Source organism: Oryza glaberrima, chromosome 11 (genome assembly GCF_000147395.1).
Source record: "Oryza glaberrima chromosome 11, OglaRS2, whole genome shotgun sequence".
Classification (NCBI taxonomy): domain Eukaryota; kingdom Viridiplantae; phylum Streptophyta; class Magnoliopsida; order Poales; family Poaceae; genus Oryza; species Oryza glaberrima.
Window position 1 is genome coordinate 9,761,558 of NC_068336.1, and position 24,761 is coordinate 9,786,318.

General features: G+C 39.9%; 2 protein-coding genes across 3 annotated transcripts; one reads left to right on the forward strand and one right to left on the reverse strand.

Annotated features, from left to right (window-relative positions):
- Positions 1-221: 221 nt before the first annotated feature.
- LOC127755054 (achilleol B synthase-like) lies at positions 222-24,577 on the reverse strand. Of its 2 annotated transcripts, none has more exons than XM_052280686.1 (18): positions 24,353-24,577; positions 15,262-15,447; positions 13,464-13,553; positions 13,187-13,381; positions 12,842-12,926; positions 12,101-12,267; positions 10,174-10,362; positions 8,931-9,044; positions 7,381-7,503; positions 7,181-7,300; positions 5,810-5,908; positions 5,526-5,582; positions 3,837-3,883; positions 3,585-3,728; positions 3,316-3,493; positions 1,126-1,200; positions 923-1,006; positions 222-612 (listed from the first exon to the last, which is right to left on the reverse strand). In XM_052280686.1, exons 1-18 carry the CDS (start codon positions 24,551-24,553, stop codon positions 496-498), a joined length of 2,271 nt encoding a protein of 756 aa, XP_052136646.1. In that variant the 5' UTR covers positions 24,554-24,577; the 3' UTR covers positions 222-495. The 2 variants fall into 2 exon arrangements, with proteins under 2 accessions (XP_052136646.1, XP_052136647.1); XM_052280687.1 differs by lacking the exon at positions 24,353-24,577 and adding an exon at positions 16,910-17,390.
- On the forward strand, positions 19,239-23,326 carry LOC127755056 (uncharacterized). The gene is made up of 2 exons (XM_052280691.1): positions 19,239-19,930; positions 21,596-23,326. Exon 2 carries the CDS (start codon positions 22,052-22,054, stop codon positions 22,583-22,585), a length of 534 nt encoding a protein of 177 aa, XP_052136651.1. The 5' UTR covers positions 19,239-19,930; positions 21,596-22,051; the 3' UTR covers positions 22,586-23,326.
- Positions 24,578-24,761: the final 184 nt, after the last annotated feature.

Sequence of the window (24,761 nt, forward strand, 5' to 3'; positions counted from 1 at the left end):
GGAGGACCAAAACGAGTGATCTGCAAATTTAGGGACCGGGATGACACAGTCGAACAAGTTTAAGGACCTGAACAGTCGATTTGCGAGTTTAGGGACCGGGATGACACATCGGTACAAGTTTAGGGATCGGTGATGAACTTTATTCATTTTAATGGGTGAGGTATCCAGCAGCAAATTAACACATTTTTGTAGTGTGTTTCCATAAAAATTGACTCTTGCTGTGTCCAAAAGCTAAAACCATTAAGTCGCAGTGTTATACAACAAGAAATTACTTGTCATAATTTTCAGCATTTTAAAATCTATTGTAAATATTTTTTTTCTTCTTCACAATGCAATGACATGCAGTTCTCCTGCTTACTCCAAAAAATAAAAATTGAATATTCAACTTGGATAGTCGATAGCTAGATCTTTTGAGCTATGGTGGATACGTTTATTACAATACATGTCTGATTATTTTTAGATGAAGTACAATATATGTAGGTAATGAGGATTCCTTTAAGCCCTTTTTGCTAGAAGTCGGCGGTGAAACTCTCCTAGGGCCCAGATTGGGAACAAGTTCCTGTAGTTTGTGTAATTGAAGAAGAGGGAGGAATTGAAGCTCCCAAGAATTTCCTGCAATTCAAATGAAAATGCAACCATGATACTTGTTGAGTTCAGAAAGAGGTCAATACTGGCGAACAACAATATGCGTTGAATTGCATGGAAGTGGTTGTACAGATCATATGCCGAAATATCTGCCCCAAATTAATTTGCTTCATTTTGGAATGCTCTGCTTTCTTCATGTATACAACTTGTGACTATGGTATAGAACAGAGGACACTGCTGTTCCTTTTTCTAGTTCTATTAATTCAACTCTCGGCGATTTGAAAGTTATCAAATAATTTAATTTCTAATAAGGACAGCTAGGGAATTCATCACTTACTTGTTGTGGAAATTCTCCTGTCTCCAGCTGCATGTTGATTAATTCTTTGGCCGCACGGTATAATGGTGCTGGATCTAATTCAACCTTCTCATGGTGTCCAACATATTTTGACAAAAAAGATGATGATAAACATGAAAGTAGTTCCAAAAGTTAAATCACATATAACCATTGAAGTTCAATCGGGCAGCCAAAATGAAGCTCACCTGTCCAGCATATATTAAGCCCAACATTCCCCACGCAGTGTGAACTACATGAGGCCTCCCACTGTCAATATACTCCTGTTTAATTATAGTAAAATAAATGATAAGTTACAAGGCTTTATGAAATGGTATTTCGAATTTGCCCCCAAAATTATCATATTAGACATTCCTCACCTCAAACTCATTAAATCAGAAAAATTACCTCCCTCCCTACACTGCTGTACCCATTATAAGGTGATACTTGAACTATGTGGCATATCTGTGGCAGCGGTTTGTCAACGTGTCAATCTAGTCCGCAAAATAAGAAAATAAATTTACAAAAGATGTGGTATGGCTGCCCGCACATGCAACTCTCTATTATTGGTCTTAATAACCACCTCTATTCGTCTCTCTTTCCCAAACTGTAAAGTACGATGGATCAATGTCCATATGGCAACTGTAATATTTCATGTATAGAGTTACAACCGTAACTTATAAAGAGAAACCATAGCCATGCTGCATTCCGTCCTCCTGATGATTCTCGTTTGATCCATGTGTTCCAAGTGAAAGTAAAAGACGAACAAGACTACACAATCAGTAAAAGACGAACACTATATTTTTTTGCTGGCGGATTTTTGCGTATTCCGCGTGCGAAATTGTAACAAGGGGTGAGGTGCTAAGAACCACCAACAAAAATCAATTTTCGTTGGCGGTTGGTTTACGTAGACTGCAAGAGAAAATATAGCTATTTTCGCTGGTGGATCGCTTAAACAACCACCAGTGAAAAATTGATTCTCGCTGGCAGAAGCTAGCGAGCACTGACTGCAAAAAAAAAAAATCCCTATATTAATATCTCCACCCATCTTATCCCTTCCCTTTCCCTTATCGATCCCCTACCTCTCCCATTCCCTCTCCAACTCCTCCTCCAGCCTCTCCACCTCCTCCTCCTCCTCCTCCTCCTCCTCTCCGCATTGACAACCACGATGTTCCGGTGACGACGATGATAGCAACCTCAGGCTGCAGATCCTCGGTAGGTAGGGTCGTGGGTGCGGGCATGGGCACGACAGATCCAACCGTCACAGGGCCGCGGGTGGCGGATTCAGTCACCGGAGGGCCGCGGTGACCCTACCCTCCCTCTCTTAGTTTTGGCGGCATGTAACCTTGCCTTCTCCTCCCCTCCAAGTGACGGTGGCTCCCTCCAGCCTCGGGGCGGCGATGGCGATAGCGATGGGGGCGGATCCGGTGGCGCGATGTTCGAGACCGGCGACGCCCTCCCTCCCCTCCCCTCCCTCTCCTCCCACTCCCCAATCAGGCCATAGGGAGACAGCGGTGGCAGTAGCCGATGGGGTGGCTTCGGTGGACGTGACAACAACCTCCAATGTCGCCGGCGATGATGACGACCAGTGTGTATGTGTTGATGTTTGCATGTTGAAAATGCTGTGAGAAATCGATGTAGGTGTTTGGACTTTTCGATGCCGGGAGAAATTGATGTTTGCATGCTGATGTTTGGATGTTGATGTGAATCTGGAATGGATTTGAATCTGATCTCTTGATGTGGATTTAAAAATTGAAAATGCAACAATGTTTCTGAATGTGGATTATTTTTTTGCTGGCAGTTATAAGGTAACTGCATGTGGTTATTTTCATTTTTTTTGCCTCAAAATCGATTATCGCTGGTGGCCAGCTTAACACAGCCACCAGCTAAATTCGATTATCGATGGCGGTCCTCATATGGCTGCCGCCAGTGAAGATAATTTTCGCTGGCAGCCGCCAGAGAAAACATCTCTTCTCTGGCGGCTAGTCACCGGCAGTGAAGATGCTTCATCTTTATTGGCCTTTGCTCTCTAGCGACACCTACGGCAGCCAGTAAAAATGTGTTTTGACCAAAAAAACAACTTTTGTAGTTGTGGAAGACAGCATGCCTGTCATTATTTTGACCGCCACAAAAAACCACTTTTGTAGTAGTGGAAGACAGCATGCCCAGCAATGACAGGTGAGGAAGGGGAGATTCCACGTAGGGCTAGAAAATAATTAATTTTCAAGTAGTTTATTCTCACGAAAAGTTAAACTAAGGAGGATCTTATTTGAAAAATCGAAGGCCATTTAATTACGGTAACTTGTAGTGCCTGAACTGATTGCCCAACAAACATAGGCTCTATAAGACATGTGATAGCAAATTTCTGATGTCAAAACCACATGCGATAAAATATTTACCTCAACTTGACAACCGAGGTAATCCTCTCCCCATCCACCAGTACTTAGCTGCTTTGACAGCAAGAAGTTGCATGCCTTCCTAATAGACAAACTGTTTTGGAATGTTCTTCCTGCCGCAACCAGTCCTTTTATAGCAAAGAAGGTAGCATAAGTAAAACAGACAGCCCAAGATCCATACCTGTGATTTTAGTTTGTAATATTAGCTTAAAGATATATAAAGTTTACATAACATGCGAAATTGTACTAAAGTAGGAATACACCATGCATACCACGATCCATCATTTTTTTGTTTTTTCTCGATGAACAACACACCATTTTTGATAATTCTATCTATCTCTTCACGGCGGTATCCAGGATGAACGCCTTTAAACAGTATCAAGGCTTGAATTAGTGATGATGTGCATTCCACGTACCTGCATATTTGTTGCAGGCCTTGAGTTATTTAATTGATTGCCTTTTGTAAATCATAAGCCGAACATATATAATTCTGATAGTCAAGGATGAACACATGTCTCGCTTACGGGTAATCCACAATTATGTTCCGGAAACTCTCGGAAGGGTTGATGAACTATATATATGCCAACAATAATAGCTCAAGTTAGTATCACGCGAAGTAGAAGTTATTTTGACAAGATAACCAATGAAGAAGAGATGTAATTTGCCCATGATGGGTATTTACCAGGATTCAGATATTCAACGATAGCTATGCATTCTCTTAACTGGCCTCCAGTCAAATAAGGGAATGCCATATTTATTTAAGGTCTCAATTTGTCGGATACTGAATAAGTGAGTATATTTGAGTGTTAATTAGATTCTTTTTTTTAATGACATTTGTAGCATAGTGGTGTGCATGAAACTCGGAAACAAAGTATACTCTTATCATGATGAAATTCTCATAAATTTGTTAGCATGTTCAGAACATATGACTTATCGTATTAGTTTGTCTGGTGGATATTCACATATTAATCTAAAAAACACAAAGCCCAAAGAATTTTATTATTTTCGAAGATTCTTAAATTTTACTTCTGAACCTTTTTAGCTGGTGGCATGATGACCTGGCAAGTTATTATTGTCACTCTGGGAACATCGGAGCTAACATGATCAGTTGTAAAGCACCACCACATCGTCTCCATCTCCAGAGGTACGGTGAAGGTGATTCCTCCTTCGGATCCGCTGATGAAGGCAGGATTGTACGCAGCAGGATTCGGTGTTGGTGGAATGGGATTAACCCAATCCTACACCTTGTTTTGATCTCCCAAGGGAAATTCTCCCCCCAAATTGGCAAACAAAGCCTGACCATTAGGCGAGCATTGCATCGCTGGTTGGTAGCCGCTGTGACCAAATTAACTACCTGGCCAGATATCTTATTTCACTCTTTCGCAATTGTTACTATCGGTAATCCTCAGTTTGGCTGATTGACTTCCACTATTCCTATTTAATTGGAACCAATTATTTAACATGCATTAAGTCAGATCATCTAGAAAAGAAAGGTCGTCGGATCACTTGCATTCTTAGAGCAAGTTTAATAGTATAGTCATGTACTAGCTTCAATTCACCTATAGCTAATCTAACAGCTCATTCATACAATAGTTACATACTACACTATTAATATCTAGTCCCACCTGCCATATACACACAATGCGTCTTGGAGTCCGTGCTACAGCTGGCTACAAATCTGTAGCTTGCTGCTCTTCTTTCTCCTTATTTATCTTCTTAAAATATGTTTGTAGCTGGTTTATAGCCTGCTATTGTACCTGCTCTTAATCTCAACCATTATTGGCTCACTCCTATACTGTACAACCATAAATGTATTGTGTAGGATATATAATTGTTCCGTATTAATTATAGCATAACATGCACTGAGCATTTTATTGTCTTACCTTTCATTCAATTTGGTTTTTAAGTGCTTTTATGTCTAGAAAGACACCAAAAGATTCTAATTTTCTCGTAAGTGACTTTGTTATGTAGGACTTTACTATTTTTTCAATCCTACTTGTCATGAATCTTGACTTTATGTGTGTGCTTGGAGAATTTTAGATTTATACACTTAGAGCTCTATGTGAGCACACCCACAGTGATTGTCCAGGGTCAACCACAGTCAAAGCATAAGTTTTCTTCTACATTTAGGTAACTGTGATACAAAAGATTTGCAAGAAGATGACACGCAATTATTTAAATGCAAAACAATGCTACCTCAATAATACACTCACCTCCACCCATGGAGTTGTTCTCTTAGATTCTGCAGAGGACAAAGTGCCATCCTTGTTCTTTGAAAGAATGTACAAAATAGCTGTGTCAGCTAACTTTTCAAGTTTAAAATAAGTATCATACAACTTATTTAATCATGTATTTGAAGGTGGATTGAGTTTCACAATTGGAATAATCAAATTGTGCACTTCACTATTGTAATCTTGTTGTGCTTAATAAGTGAATTTAAATATTACAAAATACTACAAATAATAGTAATGATATGCTGGAATTCTTATTCTCATACCACATATGAAAGTAGGCAGTCAATAGCATCATACAACCTTTGTTCTTGAATTGGATCTCCTACTTGGGTTGGTGGAATCTTTGATAACAACAACACCGCCTAAAGATATAAATAAATCCCAAAAATACAGATCAGTATTGTATATCTTTGTTCAGAAATTTACATTGTCATGTAACATCCTAAAAATTTCAGAATTTTTTTAATGAAAACATTTTAAAGCTATTGTTGTTCATTATTACGAGTTTGGTGTCTTTTCCACTCCTCCCTTCATATTTCTCTGACCGATTCATATTCTTGACCATTCGCTCGAATTATGTCAAGCCCACTGAGACACTCCCAAAATATCGAATGATCACTATTCATATTGGGCCAATCTAATTCTGCCCTATGGCAGGTTTTCACCAAAATTCCCTCTCTTTCTCCTCTGGTCATCCTTTACTTCCTCTGCTGTGGCATTGCCAACAGATGCTCACCTAAGCTGCATCATCATGCTGGTGCTAGCCCTCATCCATTGATTAATGAACACCATAACAGAATAGCTGTGCCGCGTCACTACAAGGCATGACGGGATGACTTTGACTGGGACAGGAATGAGACTAGATTAATTCTCTTCCATTGATTAATGAATAGAGATACAACCTCATCCTTATAAATATGCCCGTCTTCACCCTTAAGAGAAACACAGGAACTGATCTCTAACATTCAGAAATAACTCAAAAACCAACCTAATCTAAACCCGCACTAATCATACAGTAACGAGCATGTTGTGGTCATTTGCTCCTCATCCAATACCCCTGATACTATACCCACCCCACAGAACACGTGTAGTAGGCCATTTGTGTTATTCACCAATGGTCCCTCAAGCTAGTTCATGAACTACATTGTGCCATTTGTACCATCTTCTGCACGCACGTCACACACTACCTTTGGACACGCCAGGCACACATGGTTTAGCATGCCACCTCAACAGGTGTCCATGGTAGTGTGCACTTGTGGAACGCAGTTGGCTGCTGGCATATGGGGGAGAGGCCAATGCATGTGGCCGTGAACGAGCGAATAGCATGGCAAGTTAATCAAGGTGGTAACTATTAGCTACTATTCCAAACTAGCCTGTAGCCATGGTAGTCAAGGTGGCAAGGTTTGGACTGTCATGTCTGTAAGTGAACATAGTTTCAAAAAAAATTCTTTAGAAGATAATGAAAAACAATATAACTGGCACGAGCCAAAGGGCCTATTCAGCAGCCATGGCTGTGACTTTGGCTGCTCCCGCATGCTGTTTTCTACTGTATGCGGTACTAGTCCAGTTTGCTAGAGCGCAGCCGCAGCCTCGGGCAGCCGAACAGGCCCAAAGAAAGTAAGAAACTTGAAAACCTTAAGGCATTCGGCAAGAGTATCCGCAATAGGCCATCCATTTTCTCCATTTGATAATGTCCATGAACCTTTTGACCTTTCACGGTAATATCTTTTGTAATTAGGACAATTCTTGGTTACCTTTAATAAAAATAATGATAATGTCAAAATTTAGCAATTACAATCACATGTATATGTCTAAAGTATCACATTCAACAAACCTGCGCATTCTTTATAAAATCATGAGCTTTCTTGATAGTTTCACTAAATTCTTGGGTAAGGCCGGTTGAGCAGTAGGCCTGAACTATAAGGGCAGTATCCCAGCACTGGCTACCAACGTACACCTAGTTATTCGAATAGAACAACATAAATAATTCACATATATAGAATACAAAGACAACCACATATCAGAAGGAACAACATATATTTCTATTAAAACATTATTTCATGAGAATACTTTTTATGAAGCCACACATTACTGAATAAAGTTTTGGTGACTCAGTTTTTCTGATGTCCATAAAAAAAAGTATCATAAAATAAACTCATATAGCTTCACATCATAAAATTTATTTTCTTCCATTTTTACTTTTTTGGCCTAGTTACAACCGGTGGCGGTGCCACCTCCCGGGCAGGTCAGGCGACCGCTTGGGCTCCGCCACTGCCGTACGTCTCCACTACCGATAGCTGTCGACACCTATAAAAATTAGTTGATCACCGAAAAACACTATTAGTCGCCCGGTCTTAATGTCGCCGCTGGCTCCACCACTGATAACAACGATGCGGGCGGTCGTTTAAACAGAACCGTCATAAAAAAAAGAGTTGTCCCATGCGACTGTATTGTGAAACTACCAGTGAAAAACACACTTTTGCTTCGGCTTTTTAAGATATTTGTATATGTAAACACATTAATTAACACGGGCGGTTTTTATCAACCTGTACAATTACGTAGTTTTGCCGACTCTAGACTAATGGCGGTTCTGAAAACACTCATATAAACAAGTGACCAACCATCTGGAAACATGTTTTATGTACCAGTTTGTATTAATAAAGCTATTATTTAGGAGCTGTTAATATAGGAGTATAACTGCACTGATGCACATGTGCGTCGCGAACCATCTGGCGATCGATATCTTACGGCTAAGATCCAAGCGTGGTGATTTTACAAATAACAAGCGTGCAGATTAAAACGTTTGTGTAATTTGTGTTGATTTGATCCGGCGAGGTGTGGCTTTTGATTTGTTCATTTATTGTGGTTTACTTATGATGCATGCAAATAGTTTGTGTAATTTGTGTTGTGGATTGGATGGTGAAACACCTATGAATAATGATTGTCCTTGCTATGGATGGATGATGATTTGTTCTTTCTGTGGATGGATGATGATTTATTCTTGCTGCGATTGATATTTGTAATGGATGGATGATGATATAGATGTGGGAGGATGGACCGGCTCGATGCATCGGCTTGATTCGAGGCGATGCATCGAACCGATTTTTTTTTTTGATTCGTGGAACCTCAAAGGCGTCGGTTCCTAAACCGGCACCTATTTCTCTTCACATTAATGTTGGCCTTTATGGTGCCGGTTGGGAAAACCGGCACCTAAGGGGGGTTTCCTAACCGGCACCAATTAGGGTTTCTGTTGTAGTGAATAAAAATACCACATGTAACGGTTTGTTGTAAGCCGGCACATATGAGCAGAACATGCTTATAACAATACGTTCCCTAAGTTGTATATGGTCAATTTTCAGAGTATAAAACAAGTATAAGTTTAACCTTTGACTTCATTCCATCTTCTGCAAGCCATAGGAAATCATGAATCCTTGGAAGGTGTCGTCTGAATGCATTGGAGTTCGGATTTTCTATCCAGCAGCAAATCATATTTAATACCTAGCCACAAGACAACACAGGAGTGTGAAATGATTTTCAATTCAAGTTATTTAAACTTTAAGGCAAAGATATATACTTCAAAAGCAATTAGATGTGATGACTCAACGGAAAATCTAATAAAAGCTATCAAGAAGACACAACATGTCAGCACCCAAGCATGCATCAATATTGCTGACTTATGTGTGTGTCGAACTGTCTATACACCATTAGCTCTTATCGTGTTACTTTTCGCTTGAACATACTAGCTGTGTGGTAAAAGAAAACTGGTGGTGTGTAGTGGGCTGTTGTGGAAGTTTTGCATGATGAGCATATCCGACAAAGGGGCTGTAGTGGGATTAGTAATAGCTAGTAGATAGACGGATTAGATAAGTTGTTGTCATCATATGACACACAGAATTCAACAATTGGACCGTCGGGTTAACATTTTTATGCAAAAAACCAATGAATGTTTTGGTCGGTGCTATCCATAAGTGGGTCTGTCCAACTGCTTTGCGCCTTTAAATACCAAAGTGCTAGCGCTATTCTTATTATTCCCCCTAGCACTTTCCTGCTGTGAGCCACGGCCTCTACATTCTCCCCTAATGTGCCTGATGCGCCAGCTAGAATGGAACAAGCCTTTGTTATTCCTCTTCCTTTCCGAACTCATATCTCTCATTTTTTGCGCGCATGCTTTTCAAACTACTAAACGGTACGTTTTTTGCAAAAAAAATTCCATAGAAAAGTTATCTTAAAAATTAGATTAATCTATTTTTCAAGTATTTTAGGCTAATACTTAATTAATCATGTTAAGGAGGCCCATCTTCTTTGTATCTAAGGTACCTGTATACAATCTGGTTACCCATCTTCTTCTTATGTATAGATGTTAAACTGTTGATAGATGAGAAGAGAGATTGTTTCATTAGATTTATTTGACAACTCCAGGATTTACTATGTTTTGAAGATCTCCACGACCAAATAATACAATAAGTTGTGCATGGGTTATTAATTGCAAGAGTTAATAATTCCCAAATAATCAGCCCCTTTAGCACATTATATGGCAAAATATTCCTAAAAATAAGAACAAGTAGACAAAATTATTAAGCTAAATGTGGAAATGTAACTTTAGCTTCAATGGGCAACGACACATTACCTTGTTAATTGGGCATAAACCCACATAATTGCTGTTTTCATCTTCATAGTGAATATGATCCATGAGGTTGGTCAAAGCTCTTTTTCTTAGCTTGTTCATTGGCCACATATTAAATAGTGGTTCCATAAATTTATGTAAAGAAGCCATAGCAATGTTTTGGAACCACGAAGGAGGATAAATAATGTCGTCCTATAGTGAAATTGAGTGAAAAATATCTTATATAATGATTGCAGTAAACTTTTGTGCAAAGCAGCAGTATAATCAAGTTATTGATAATCATGCTAATATCATCGACAACTGACAATTAATCTTTTCTCCTACCTATAGACATAAAAATAATAAATAAACATCTACTTTCAAGGACATATTAATCCTCTGGTATAATATACTGATGAAATTTTTAATAAAAAAATCAGAAACAAGCGTTAGAGCTACTCCTTAAACTCTGAAAATTGTGTTGTTGTTTAAGTAAAAGACATACTTAAAATGGAAACCCTTTAATTTTTCCAGACAAACTCCGACCATTCTCAAGTGGAAACAACAAAGGTAAGATATTTCCTGGCACTAATATTAATTTTTTTTATGGTGGATCAGAAAGAAATCAAAGCGTTTGGGCTATATATCCATTGTCACATTTTCACGATTCATAGTACAATATCACCCACTATCATAAATTCCATCATCATTGATGGTCTACTCTCTTGGAAAAACAAACTAGAGTTTTTAGGGGCGTTAGGCTAATAGACAAGCCCACAACCAGCCCAATATATCACATTGGGATGGATTGTATCTCTATTTGGTTAAGCAGTGAATCATAATTAGTCTAATTAAGGTCTCCTATTCAACCTATATTCTCATCTCTTCCCAACTAAGCCAATGCCATCTGGCTAACCACCCGAATTTATTCCATAGGGCCTACCCATTAATAATCATCCTCAATTTCTAGCATTTGTAATTGGTTTCATAGATACGGTTATTGCACAATAGTAGTGGCTCCCATATTTTTTATTAGTAAATGACTTGTGTTTCATGATATGTTTTGTCCTTCTTGTGTTATATTTGACCATCTAGAAATGCATGAAGATCAAGGTAGTTCGTCAGCAACATAGACATAACTCTAACTTATGGGTCAGTTTGCCATTTGTATCCATATTCAATAAATGTGTCCTTTTCCTAGTAAAAAACACGTTTATAGTTTTAAGTTTGTCGGTGTATAAAATATAGAATACTTGCACGGCGTTGGGAAACACTATTTAATTGTATAGAATTCTTTTACTTATGTAGGAAGGATACCCCCGTTTAGGAAAAAAACAATCCAATCATAATAAGGAAATCAAGACTCGTGAAATCACTTGGACTACAAAAGACCTACTCAGACAAGCCCAGGAGGGAGCAGGACAATCGATCAATCAACACAAGACAAGCCACAACCTAATTGGGGCCTGCTGAGATCAAGTCCATGGTCTACCATGAACCTAAGATGTCCAGCATCCAACCATCCAACCATGATCTTGACAGTCTACCCACAAGACTAGGAAATAGGCCTTGGATAGACAAAATAATATCTGTGTTGTAGTCATACTTTCCATATATATAAATAAACAAACTGTACACCCAGTTGATCCGATGTAGTGTCATTACATTGAGGATGGCCAGAGAATGTATAAAAATCCTTCTTAGTCTGATCGGTATGCCGATCAGAGAGACGGCGCACAAACAGGACACAAGCATATAAGTTTCTTAATGTCACAGTTTATTTTCATGTCACGGTTATAAATAGAAGCTACATTCAAAACTACACACAGATATGTTACAAAGTTCCCACTATATTATAATGGCATTCAAACGTAGTTTTAGATTTTGCAATTATTTGAATATAGTTACATACAGTGCCATAGTTGTAATGCTTAAAAAGATTGTAACAAACCTTGCAACAAGAAATGCGAGCATTGTTCCAATTGATCTTGTTGTATGGTACATCATAGAGCTCTTCTCTTAGTGCCAGTATAGTTGGAGTTATTGGCCCAATAAATCTTTTTGCATATATATAAGACATTGGCATATAAACCATCCGGCAAAAGCACCAAAATCTTCCTGGAAACGAGAAACTTTACTTAAATTTGCTGGTATACATATTCAATGTGTGAAAAACTATACACGGGAGTGAACAGATGCACTATATGTATGTATATTTAGTGTGGGCATTGGTAGGCGGTATATATAGAGCTCAAGGTGTCCGGTGTGGAGACAAGAAAGAGGACCAAATAGAAAAGTCACCAACACAAATCACTGCTACTTCCGTACAATCTAACATCCCCCATAATTGGAGCATGAGCAATACTGATGCTTAAATTGTAGTCGATATCAATGACAGTTCGAGGTTGATAGTCATTTGGCCTAGTCGAGGTAGTTGAAGGCAAACAGGATCTGGATATGTGGAAATACACTGATATTGATTAATCCTAGCATTTTGTCCCATCAACTGCCAAATACTCTAAATAATGTATCCATCATTTACATGGACATATTCATTTGCGATTGCAAAAAATAGTGTTAAGAAATATCATATATATATATATATATATATATATATATATATATATATATATATATATATATATATATATATATTCCAACGATCAAATGCCAAGTTATACTGTGGATATACCTGGATGAATGGGAAGAAAATGTGGAAGCAACCATAGTTCTGGAATAATTGGATTGTTCCCTGACCAATCGTAAACACCAATTACCTTAGGTAAACATAAGAGATTTCATTGCATTAGAACAAAACGACAGGATATAACAAACGTAGGTCAAGCTTAATATATAGCACTGTCATATATTATATATTTTAGGAAAGTGAGCAATAAACAAGCAAACTTATAAGAACTTATGCTAAACAAGAAAAATCCTATGTACTTAGTTAAGTTTAAAGTTTCTATCTACTTTGTGTTTGAGAGGTTATAAACTATGTTTCATTGTCATTATTCTGTTTCACTTGAATGCATACCGAGAGATATATCTTTGCCCATTGTGGTGCTACAGTTGCACTGCCATGAGACAGAATCCAGGCACGCCCTTTTGATAATCCATCATTGTGTTCATCCAGTACCTCCCCTAAGAGCCTTAAGGTAGCATAGTTAACACATGAGCCAAACATGGAGCTTGGGCCTAAAGTATGTGTACTCCAACCCCCATCTTCGTTCTATAGCAATTTTTTCATTGTTAGAAATATTTGTTATATTAAATGTTTTGTTTAAATAAATCATGAGAAAAAATAGACATGCCTGAATGTTGTAGATGTAGCGGCATATCTCACGTATATGCTCAGATGATAAGACATCGTTTAGTGACTTAGTCACATGTAAGGCAAATATCTGTGGAGATATTAAAAACATGTAATATATACTGCGGAAATGGTCATTTGATCAGTAACACCAAAATTCATCATTATTATGATGTAATACTTAATTATTTTCAGTATTATTGTTATTTGCCCTTTGGGAAATGAAATTTCAAAACACGTTGAACCATAATAAATCCAGATTGTGCACAAGGGAAAGCTCACAAATAATTAAGGGCTGATTATTTTGAATCATATATAGTACATTATTTGCCTAAGAAACTGATGTTAGTCTTTGACTAACACTAAATCGCTTCATAATCACCCTTGATGAAGAGACTAACACTTTGATGGTCTATTCAGCCACAATCATGGTAGTATTTCTCTGTTTTGCTGCATATACAAGTACTTTGTGTAAATGGTGAATTGCTTTGCTGCGGGATGAATTTAGCACTACATGATGTTTCATATTGTCCAAAGAAGTCCATGCCATGCCATGTTATCCATGTCTTGAATCACAGAAATGGAAAAGCATAGGAATAGAAAAAACATAGGTTTGATCGGAATGTAAGTGTAAAAAAAATTGCAAAACATAGAGAAAACGTAAAACTAACCGTTTTATTGGACAACAGGAGAAACACAAGAATTAGATGAGAGAGATAGAATCAAAGGAAAATTCTCAAGAGGTTAGATAGCTTGCTAACTTTCTCCAAAATGACCGTAGGACTAATTTTAAGGATATGATATAATTCAATTCTATGTTACAAAGACATTCGTAGAAATTTTTTTTCTATAGGATTGAATCATCCAAACGGCCTAATTTCTCATACACAAATCAATGGGGCCCTAAGAGTAAATTACCCATTATACCCTCACCCATACTATAGAAAATTCGAATAGAAGGATTATATATTGTGTATGCTTACTACAATATGGTTTGTTCATATTTTTACCTTTTTTTCTTTTTAAGGCTATTATATATAAGGGAAAAATTAATATTTCAAATATAACCACACGTGTTTGGATGGCATGGCATGGCAACGTGGTGTTTTTATGAGTCTTGGGACATATATAGCCTCAAACTAAGAGGGCTTCTTTTGTCAATATAAAATGTCTAAATTAAATTGACCCCATGATAAGAATTTAAGGATTGTATTAACTATTCACCCTCGTGTAAAGCAAATCATACTAGTCCATGACATTTTATATTGTCTAAACAAGTCATCGAAGTTTACCATGCGATTTAATATAGTCCCTGTACATAAGAACATGATATTTAGCCATGTCACGTCATCCACACGCATGCACACTTAAAACTAAACAACCCATTGAAAAAAAAAGGAAAGAAAGAAGAAATGAAATACAAACAGAGCGAATATCATATTGTGTCTGCTTACTACGGTCTGTTTTGTTTGTTTGTTTTCACCATTTATATTTTATTTTTAACCGTATTTATCAGGGTAGAATAAATATTTCCATTTTAACCATGCCTGCGAGGATGACATGGCATGACGATGTGGCTTTTTTTTATGGATATAGGGATTATATTTAGTCACGTTACAAACTTTGAGCATTTATATGAACAATATAAAAGTCATTGACAAAATTGACCCTGCCAGGAAAGTTTGAGTACAATATTGGCTATTTACCCTCTTGTAAAATAAATTTGTAGCGTGTAGCTCATCTCCTTTATGGTGCAAATTTTAAATAACCTAATTCCATTTAAATAAAAAAAATCATACCATGAGCGGCAGAATGAACAAAATCCCGCTGTAACCACCAGGCCAATACCCATCTGGTGCTTGCAAAGAGGAATATTGATCAAGAACACGTCTCAAAGACGTTAATAGAACTTCTTCTGTGACTTCTGAACTGTCTTTAAGATTGCTTACTTCATGTTTACTGTAAACTTGGTTCTCTTTTGCAAACTGCAAGAATGATATATTGGTAAGACTAGATTGGAAACACTTTTGTAGGAGTTTAAAGAGTTATAAACAGTACATTTCATCGATCAATGGGACAGTAAGCAAAAAGTGAACAATAGTAAGGCCCTGTTTAGGTCCCACCCCAAAATTTTTCACCCTATCATATCGAACGTTTGAACACCTGCATGATTTAGACAAACCAGCTACCACTTCATCTATGAGAGATACCATCCACTTATACTTCAAATACAATTTTCTCTTAAACTACTCATCCGATCTACGATCCGATTACACTGTTGTGTTCGTAACAATTAAATCTTTATAACAAGATCTCACATGATTATATTTTGATGAAAAAAATATAAATTACTTTAATAATATATCTAAATTACTTTTAGATTTCACTAAATTACTTCTTAGACATATAAAAGTAAATTCAATAAAGTCTAAAAGTAATTTACATATATTAATTATAGAAGTAACTTATAACAAAAAGAAAGCAACTTTAATGAATGCCTTTTTTCATTGGACGCAACTACACAGCTAGTGGTAGCTAGTTTGTACTCCATCTAATATCTCCTTTTAACTTGAAAAATGTAATAGTATGTATCTTTTAAATCACATGTTGTTTTTAAGATCTATTTGCATCACTGTATCCCCACTCAAAATATATGACAAAACGAGATTCATATTGAATATATTCAAACATTTTATTAATTTAAAAGTAATTTATTACATGCATGTTAGAAAGTAACTTCCATGTTATTAGGAAGTAACTGTTACATCTTATACATGGTTGATTCTTATTAGTTATTCCATCAATGTTATTTACATTCCATTAAAGGTTTTATCTTCTTTTCTCATTCTAGATGAAAAAAATGAAAGGAAAAAACTATCGATGATTAAACAGATTTATAGAGTTATTTTGAACCATGCAAAAGTTACTTCCAATTAATATTGAAGTTACTTTTAAAAATTGTTAAACTTACGTGTGTTGATCTATGCTGATTAAATTTAATTTCTAGATAGATTCATATTTTTATCCCTACAAAAAATTTACTTCTAATGTCGTACACTTCTAATGTCGTGACAAAGTTACTTTCGTTTTGCTTTAAGTTACTTTTATAATATATGTAAATTACTTTTAGGCTTTATTGAATTTACTTTTATATGTCTGTTGACGCTCCTTAAATCATAATATTTGACCATCAATACCTGCATATAATGAAATAAAATATGGTATCCAACGTGGTGGTAGGGTTTATTACTAATCATTTCTACTAGTGTTGGTGAAATATGTGTATGTAGGTGATTTGAGGAGAAAACATATCCCTCATGCGACAAAATACACCTCCGCGCATTCAGCACGCGTTTCCACGGATTGGAGGCCCAATAAGTCAATGAAAACAATTTAGAATTGGGGCAAAAAATAGTGCAGGCTGTTGGGGGCCATTAAGCGACTTACCGACCAAAGGAGAGGCTGAGAGGACGGTTTTTGGGTTCAGCCGAACCCTTCCTGGCGCCTCCCGCCATCTGCTTTCACGTGGATGGCTCGGATTTCTCCCCTAAGGCGGGTTGGAGGGTGTTTGGAGCATATATGCCCGTGCTTCGCTACGGTGTTTTTAACTGCAGTTATTTTCACACTGCTTTGGTACTTTTACTCGCTAGAAAAAGTCTCAACTGATAGAGAGAAATACAGTAGCTCATAATAAAGGGAGATAAAAAAGACAAAGCTGGTTTGATTTTCACCTTTACACGGTGTGAGTCAACATGGACTCTGAAGATATGGGTAGATCTACGGGTGGCTCAAAAGCACGATCAACCAGGGAATCAGCGAGCAACCTTAGACCAATCGACGGAGCATGGTAGGTAGCAATCGCGTCTAGCCATCCACTTTCCTTCCGCGACAGCGGGTACCATCACTCCGTGCTGTTATTATTTCAGCATTTCTTATTTTTAATTCTGGATTTTTGTTATTTCTAATAGTAATTTTATATGAACTCTAAACTCATATTTCAATATTCTTTATTTTTAAATTCAGAATTTTAGTTATTTATAAATTATATTTCTATATGGATTCTAGATTCTTTTTCCAATATTTTTTTAAAAAAATTAAAAACCGGTACCTACAATATAATATAAGTGTCTAGAAAACAAAAAAAAAACGAGCCGAGCCTTATCCAGTCCCTCTCTCACTCTCGTCCCCTCTCTCTCTCTCGATCCTCGATCCATGCCGGCGGATCCCTCCGCCCTATCTCGCCTCCCTCGCCGGCGGACACTCCCTCTGCCCCATTTCGCCTCCCTCGCGCGACAAATCTGCCGGTGGCAGCGGCGTCAGCGGCAGCCGCGGGTGGATCCAGCGATGGTGGCGGCGGCCGCGGGCGGATCCGGCGGCGGCGGCTCCCTCCGTCCCCTCTTGCCTTCCTCCTGCGGCAGATCCGGCTGTGGTGGCAGCGTCGGCGGCGTCCGCGGGTGGATCCGTCGGCGGTGGCAGTGACCGCGGGCGGTTCCGGCAGCGGCGGCTCCCTCCACCACCTCTCTTCTCCCTCCGGCGGCAGTGGTGGCATCGGCGACGGTTGTGACGGCCCGAGGACGGATCCAGCGGTAGGCGTGATGTATGTATGATGTTCTTGCATGATTATGTGTGGTTTTGTGATGATCGAGGTTGATTTTGGTTGATTTTTGGGACAAAAAGTGGTTGATTTTTTTTATCCGATTCTAAGAGTGATTGGGATTCGGGGGGTAGGGGGTGCGAGCGTGTGAAGGTGCACCGCGATGGACAAAGGCGGCCTTCGTACGTCTTATAATGAACAGAAAATTACCAATCTTAAGATTAAGATTATGAGCATTGGCTCGATTCGAGGACATACAATGATTTATTTTTATTTTTGGATTGGATTAGATGGATCTGGAATCCTGGAACATGGTAGAAAGAAAAATTTGATGATTTATTTTTATTTTTGGACTGGAAAACAAAATCGTGATGATTTATATTTATTTTTGATTGGATTAGATGAATCTGGAATCCTGGAACACACGAACGAAACTGACATGTGACGATCGGAAAATTACTAATCATTTAATTATTATTATTATTAAGATAGAAAAAAAATGTTCGTACGATGCAATGGGAATCCCTTAATTTATCATTCTAAATCGTATATTAGGTGCTCGGAGACGCTTTGCTGCGGACTTAGACGGTTTGTGCGGTTTTTATTATTCTTCTCATTCAATTTCTCTTCCTCTACATTCTACATCCGGTTGAATTTTGTATGCGATGTATGGCGCGTGTGGGAATGGAGGGCTCGATTCCGATTGGGATTTTGGGAGAGGGGGTTGCGACGGACAAAAATTGGCGTACGTTCAAGGTGATGAATGGAAAAATACTAATTAATTTTTAATTAGTTAAGACTTCTTTGAAAGTTGAGAGTCTACCGCACGCACGTACTAATACATCTGAAAAAGACATAGGAATTTATATAAACATGTTTAAGTCAAATTTCAATCTTTCACTGTCAACATCTATAAAATTTACATCAAAGTTACATATATAAATATAGTATTATTATGATGTAATTATGCCAAGTTATTATATATAAATATGTAATTACACTACTGTAACTATGTAGTAGGAGTAGCTATATAGTATAATTATGCTGTAATTTAAGCCAAACAAATCATGTGTATAAAAGACCGGCTAGTGCTAGATTAGCATGCATGATGCATGTAGGAGCACAATATTAGGTGCAGCTGCAGTCGGTTTTGCCGGACTTCAGATAGCTGCATGCAGGAAATTAGGACTCTTCGCGAGAAAAAAAAACCGGATGGAAGCACGTATCTAAACACAGATCAACGGCTAGAGCGGATGGTCTGAGCGTAGAGAGCACGTATCTAAACACAGATCAACGTATCTAAACCGGATGGAAACACGTATCTAAACACAAAAAAAAACGGATGGTCAGAGCGGAGAGAGCGGCACGCCTTATCTCCTCCCCTCGATTCCTCCGCCCGCTCCCATTATCTCATCCCCTCCGCCCGCCCGCTTTCTCCTCTGCTGTGCGAGTCTGGCGACGCTCTCCTTATCCTCCCCAACCCCTGGCGCCGCTCCCCTCTCCTCCGTCGCTCCCCTTCCTCCCCTCCACGCAGGCCGCCTCTCTCCCCATCGGCGGCGGCCGCGCCACTCCCCCACCGGCGCACCTCTCCGCGCCCCTCCCCAACCGGCGACGCCTCTCAACGCCCCCCGGCCTTCCCCACCGAGCAGCGGCAGCGGCGACGGCGCCCTTCCTCCCGTGAGAGGCGGTGACGGCGGCAGCGGCGCCCTGCCCTCGCGGCGAGCGGCGGCGGCGGCGCGGCGATGGTGGCGCCGCTTCTTCTCCCCACCGCCGGCTCCTTCTCTCCTCGTCAGGCGGTGGCCGCCGCACCGCTCTCTCGCCAGATCCGGCGGGCCGACGGCGAGGTGATGAGGAGCAGCGCGCTGCGGCCTCCGGTCCGGCTCGCCCCTTCCTCTCCTCTCGGCATCTCGTGTTAATATTTTGGATGTTTTTTTTTTGATGATTCCGATTTAGATTTGGAGTGGGATTTTGTGTTTGATTTGGATTGTGATGATTTGAGATTTCGAGATAAATGTGGGATTCTATTTGTGTGATGACGGAATTCCGACTGGGATTTGTGCCGGGGGGTGTGACCGACGAAAATCACCGCACGGAGGGGTGACGATTGGAAAAATACGAATCTTTTAATTAGTTAATATATATATATATATATATATATATATATATATATATAAAGCTGAGAAACATAGCCATTGTTTTTTTTATAAAGCTTCACCGATGCTGATATCTCAGATTTTTTTTCAGCTTTCCAAGTCTACCCCTAGCTAGATTTTTGTTCTCATTAAAAAAAGTCAACACTATCTTTTCTTCTCAATGCTGATTTAATTATATTTTTCCATGCAAACATGGTTAGCTTGTCAACCGATTGCTAACTAAAACGGTTCATAAAGCACAAAATCAATATGTTTCCATAATATTGTTTTCACAAATTTGCACCCCATAGTCCATATATACTTGTTCTCATAATACTGTTTTTAACACCCCCTTTTTATTTGACTGTCATGCACTAAGTATTTAACAATTTATTTATTGGTAGATATGATGTGCAGTTTTTCTTAACGACCAAGAGATAACATGATTGTTTCCTTTTGACTCATACCGTGCATATTACCCAATAGGATTTGTCAATGATATCTATATATGACACGCATTTTATATCTCTAAGCACATTTTTTTCCTCAACTTTACATCTGGCATCTTGCCAAAAAAAAAAGATACTCAGTCCCAAAAAGACAAATGCTATACCGTTTATATCTGGCATAGTGAACAAAAAAAGATATGCAGTCCCAAAATGACAAATCTACCATGTTTAATTCATCAAACATACTAAGAGAATATGCCGTTTAGCTAATCACAAATCTCGGACAAACATGTGAAATTAAAAGGGCCACGCATATAAAATACAAGTCTAGAAAAATAATGGCAATATCAGTGTATCCGCAAGAAACATGAAAACTACATGAACTAGGGATTTTTACATTTGAAAAAAAATTATGACATCAATATAGGATGTTGGAACAGCCGGAAGGAGGGGATTATATTATATTATATTATATTATAATATATTATATATATATATATATATACTCTCTATGGTGCCCGGTGGTGCCCGGGCTCCATGATTCAAATTGAGTAAATACTCAATTTAAATGAGTATAAATTTTTTTTAAATATTTAGGTATTAACATTAATTACTTTACTAACTAGTTGGAACAAGTTCGAACTGAATTTAACTAGTTGGAACTGAATTTATACATGTTTTTGTTAGATTTTGATTCTAAGTAGTAAAAAGTACGAATTACACCTTCAAATTATCGTGGTCGTCCGAATTATCCCCTGAACCACAAAACCGGACATTCTTCACCCTCAACTATGTAAACCGGACAAATTATCCCCCTCGATCCAATCCGCGGTGGTTTTAGTCAAAGTGGTGTACGCGTGGCAGTCCAGTCAGTATTCTATTTATTAAAAAATGTAGGACCCACCTGTCTTCCTCTTCTCTCTCTCACTCTGTCTCACTCTTCCTCTCTCTCACACAGGTCGGCGGAGACGGGCCGGCGGCAGCGGGCGACGAGCCTCGTCCTGGAGCGCCACTGCGTCCTGCCGCACGCGCCGCAAATGTGGATGTGGGGTCGGTGGAGCAGAGCAGGGAGACGAGCCGAGGGAGCTCGCCGCGCGCGTCTGCGTCGGCTTCGACCTGAACATGCCTTCAATATTACTCCAGCTCTGTTTTACCTGCTTGCTTGGAAGCAATCCCTGCACCCTGCTTCTGCATCAGATCACCGACAGTTCACGCAGCTAACTGATGCTGTGTGCTGCTGGTGCTTGTATCGTCCTCGGACAGGAAGCAATGCAGCCTTGCCGCCGGAGCAGGGGAAGGAGAAGGCGGCGGCTCCAGCTCCAGGCAGAGCATCTCGGACTGGAGCACGGCGCAGTAGTGGCCGAACGTCTCCAGCGGCACGTTCAGGTCGAAACCGACGCCGAGCGGGCTGCGGATGGCGGCCACGAGCCCGTTCAGCGGCGCCGGCGAGGCGGACGCGGACGCGACCAGCACGCCGACGGCGCGCCCCATCAGCACCAGCCCGATGAGCACGTCCTCTTTGAAGCGGACCAGCTTGAAGCGGACCAGCGCTAGCACCGCCACCGGCGCGCCCGACTACCTCCCCCACACCCGCCTCCGCCGCGAGGTCCACTCGGCGCGCTACGACGCTGGCCGCGCGCAGTGGCTCGTCGACGCCGTCGACCTCGTCACGGAATGCGCGGAGCGATACGCGGTGAGGCACCTCGTCGCCGCCGCGGGCGAGAACGACGAGAGGGTGGTGCCCGGGATGGACACATTCCCCGGGAAGGTCGTCCACTCCGCCGACTACCGTTCGGCCGGCGCGTTCAAGGGGAAGTTCGTGCTCGTCGTTGGCCCATCCGCACGCCAAGGACTGCCCGTCCGTTCCACGAGCGCCGCCGCCGCCCGCACGCCGACCACCATGCGCGCTTTGTGCCGCCTCTCCGCCATGGCCGCCACCGCCGCCTGAGCGTCGTCCTCATCGTCATCCACCACTCATTCGTCAACATCCTCGTCGTCGTCCTCCTCATCACCTGCCACCGCCGCTCCGTGTTCTCCGCCGCCGCCGACCCGTGAGTGAGAGAGAGAGGAAGAGTGAGACAGAGAGTGAGAGAGAGAGAGAAGAGAGAGGAAGAGTGAGAGAGAGAGGAAGACATGTGGGTCCTACAGGTTTTTAATAAATAGAATGTTGACTGGACTGCGACGCGTACGCCACGTAAACCAAAACCACCGCGGATTGGGTCGAGAGGGGGTAATTCGTCCGGTTTGCATAGTTGGGGGTGAAGAATGTCTGGTTTTGTAGTTCAGGGGGTAATCCGGACGGCCGCGATAGTTCGAGGGTGTAATTCGTACTTTTTCCTTCTAGGTATATAGCATCCAAACATAGAATTAGTTAGGTATGTAATATTGGATTGTGAAATAAAGTTAAATTTGAGTTGTTTTGTTGCTAGGTATATGTATGAACCGAATACTTATAACTAGGTATATACTCACAATTTGAAAATTTTGAAAAATCTGGGCGAATTTGTGTATTTCATACCATGATGCTCAGGCACCATGGTGTCCCATATGAGTGTCCTATACGTGTGTGTGAATGCATTGGTTAGACTACAAAAGACCATGCATGTCAGTCCACTTTGTTGATATTTGTTAATTTCAATGTACCAATTACTAAAGTTTAGAAACCTAAAACGTGTCAAAAGTAGTTAAAACGGCCCTTCAATTTATTTCAGAGGGGAAGAAATGCAAAGTTTTTTCAACTGTACGTAGTTTTTACTATGAGTTTTCCACTAATCAATTGACAGATCTTTTAGATTAATGTATTAACGTATGGTGCCTCCTTAGTAGTTAGTATAGAGATATCCTAATTAATTTAGATACTTTAAAGTTTAAACCAAATATTATTGAAGAATACACACGTACGTTCTGATTGTTTAAATACTAAAAAAAACGAAAGTACTGCTTTGCACAAAGCACAATGCTACCTTGGTCGATTAATTTGTTATAGTTGCGTGCCATTGACAATAATTAAGTTATAGTTGGCATCGTGACTAAATGCTCTGAACAAAGATATGGTTTCGACAGGATTAGCTTAGAATCCACATCGATATTTTGGGGCTCGCACTTGACCAATTATACACATGTAGGTTTATTCGGTCAGATATTTTCTGTTAGTTTTTATTAAATCGTATAGGATTCTAATTAATCTAGCCCTGTGGTGATATATCTACGACTTTGATATTATGACATATCTAATCAACAGTCATGTGTATGATTAACAACGACTGTGATATTATGACCTATCAAATCAAATGTCGACATATGTTCTGACTAACGTGAGAACTCATATAAACTCTCCAATTATTTATAATTGCTTTGACTCATGGTGCGCGGATAAATCTCAGATGTCCTCTTTTTAAATCATACAATAGTTTTTATATTTTCACTGCTCATAATTAAGGTCTGCACTCTATATTAACACCAACGCGAGAAATTAAAGAAAGGAAGTAGCTATGCGTCCGACAGATTCGTACGACATGCATCCGAATGCTGCTTGCATTGGTCCGCTGGAGGGAAACCAAAGACGGTGATCGGTGTACATGGTATGATCGGACGCAGGTCGTACGAATCCGTCTTACATATAGCAGTGCTATTAAAGAAAACAGGAAAGCAAGTAGAGACAAACTGAAACTGATGGATGCAAGCAGTGTTAAACCATATAGTAGTATATACGTTCCTGCATCCTCATCAGGAGGTCGCTGCACTCCTTCTGTGTGAAGCGGTTGCGGGTGAAGTCGCGGCGGAGCCTCTCGACCACGGCGTGCTCCTCCGGCGAGCCGCCGTTGGGGTCGAACTCCCACGTCTCCCGGCCGAGGAAGCCGTTGCTGGAGCGGAGCAGTGGGTTGCTTGCCCCCTCACCAAACTTTAGCTTCCACATCGTATATTGTTTAGCTTCCTGTTGGTGAACTGAAAATGGAGCTCAAACCAGTGGTTATTTATAATATAAGAGGCTAGGATGCATCCGTGCCACCTACTACTTCGTCCAAAAAAAAATCCTGGAATTTTTTTGGACGAAGGGGGTAACACTAGTACAGATCCTTCTTTCTGTGACGGGCTCTAATATGCTTAGAAATAGCGGGCCGTCA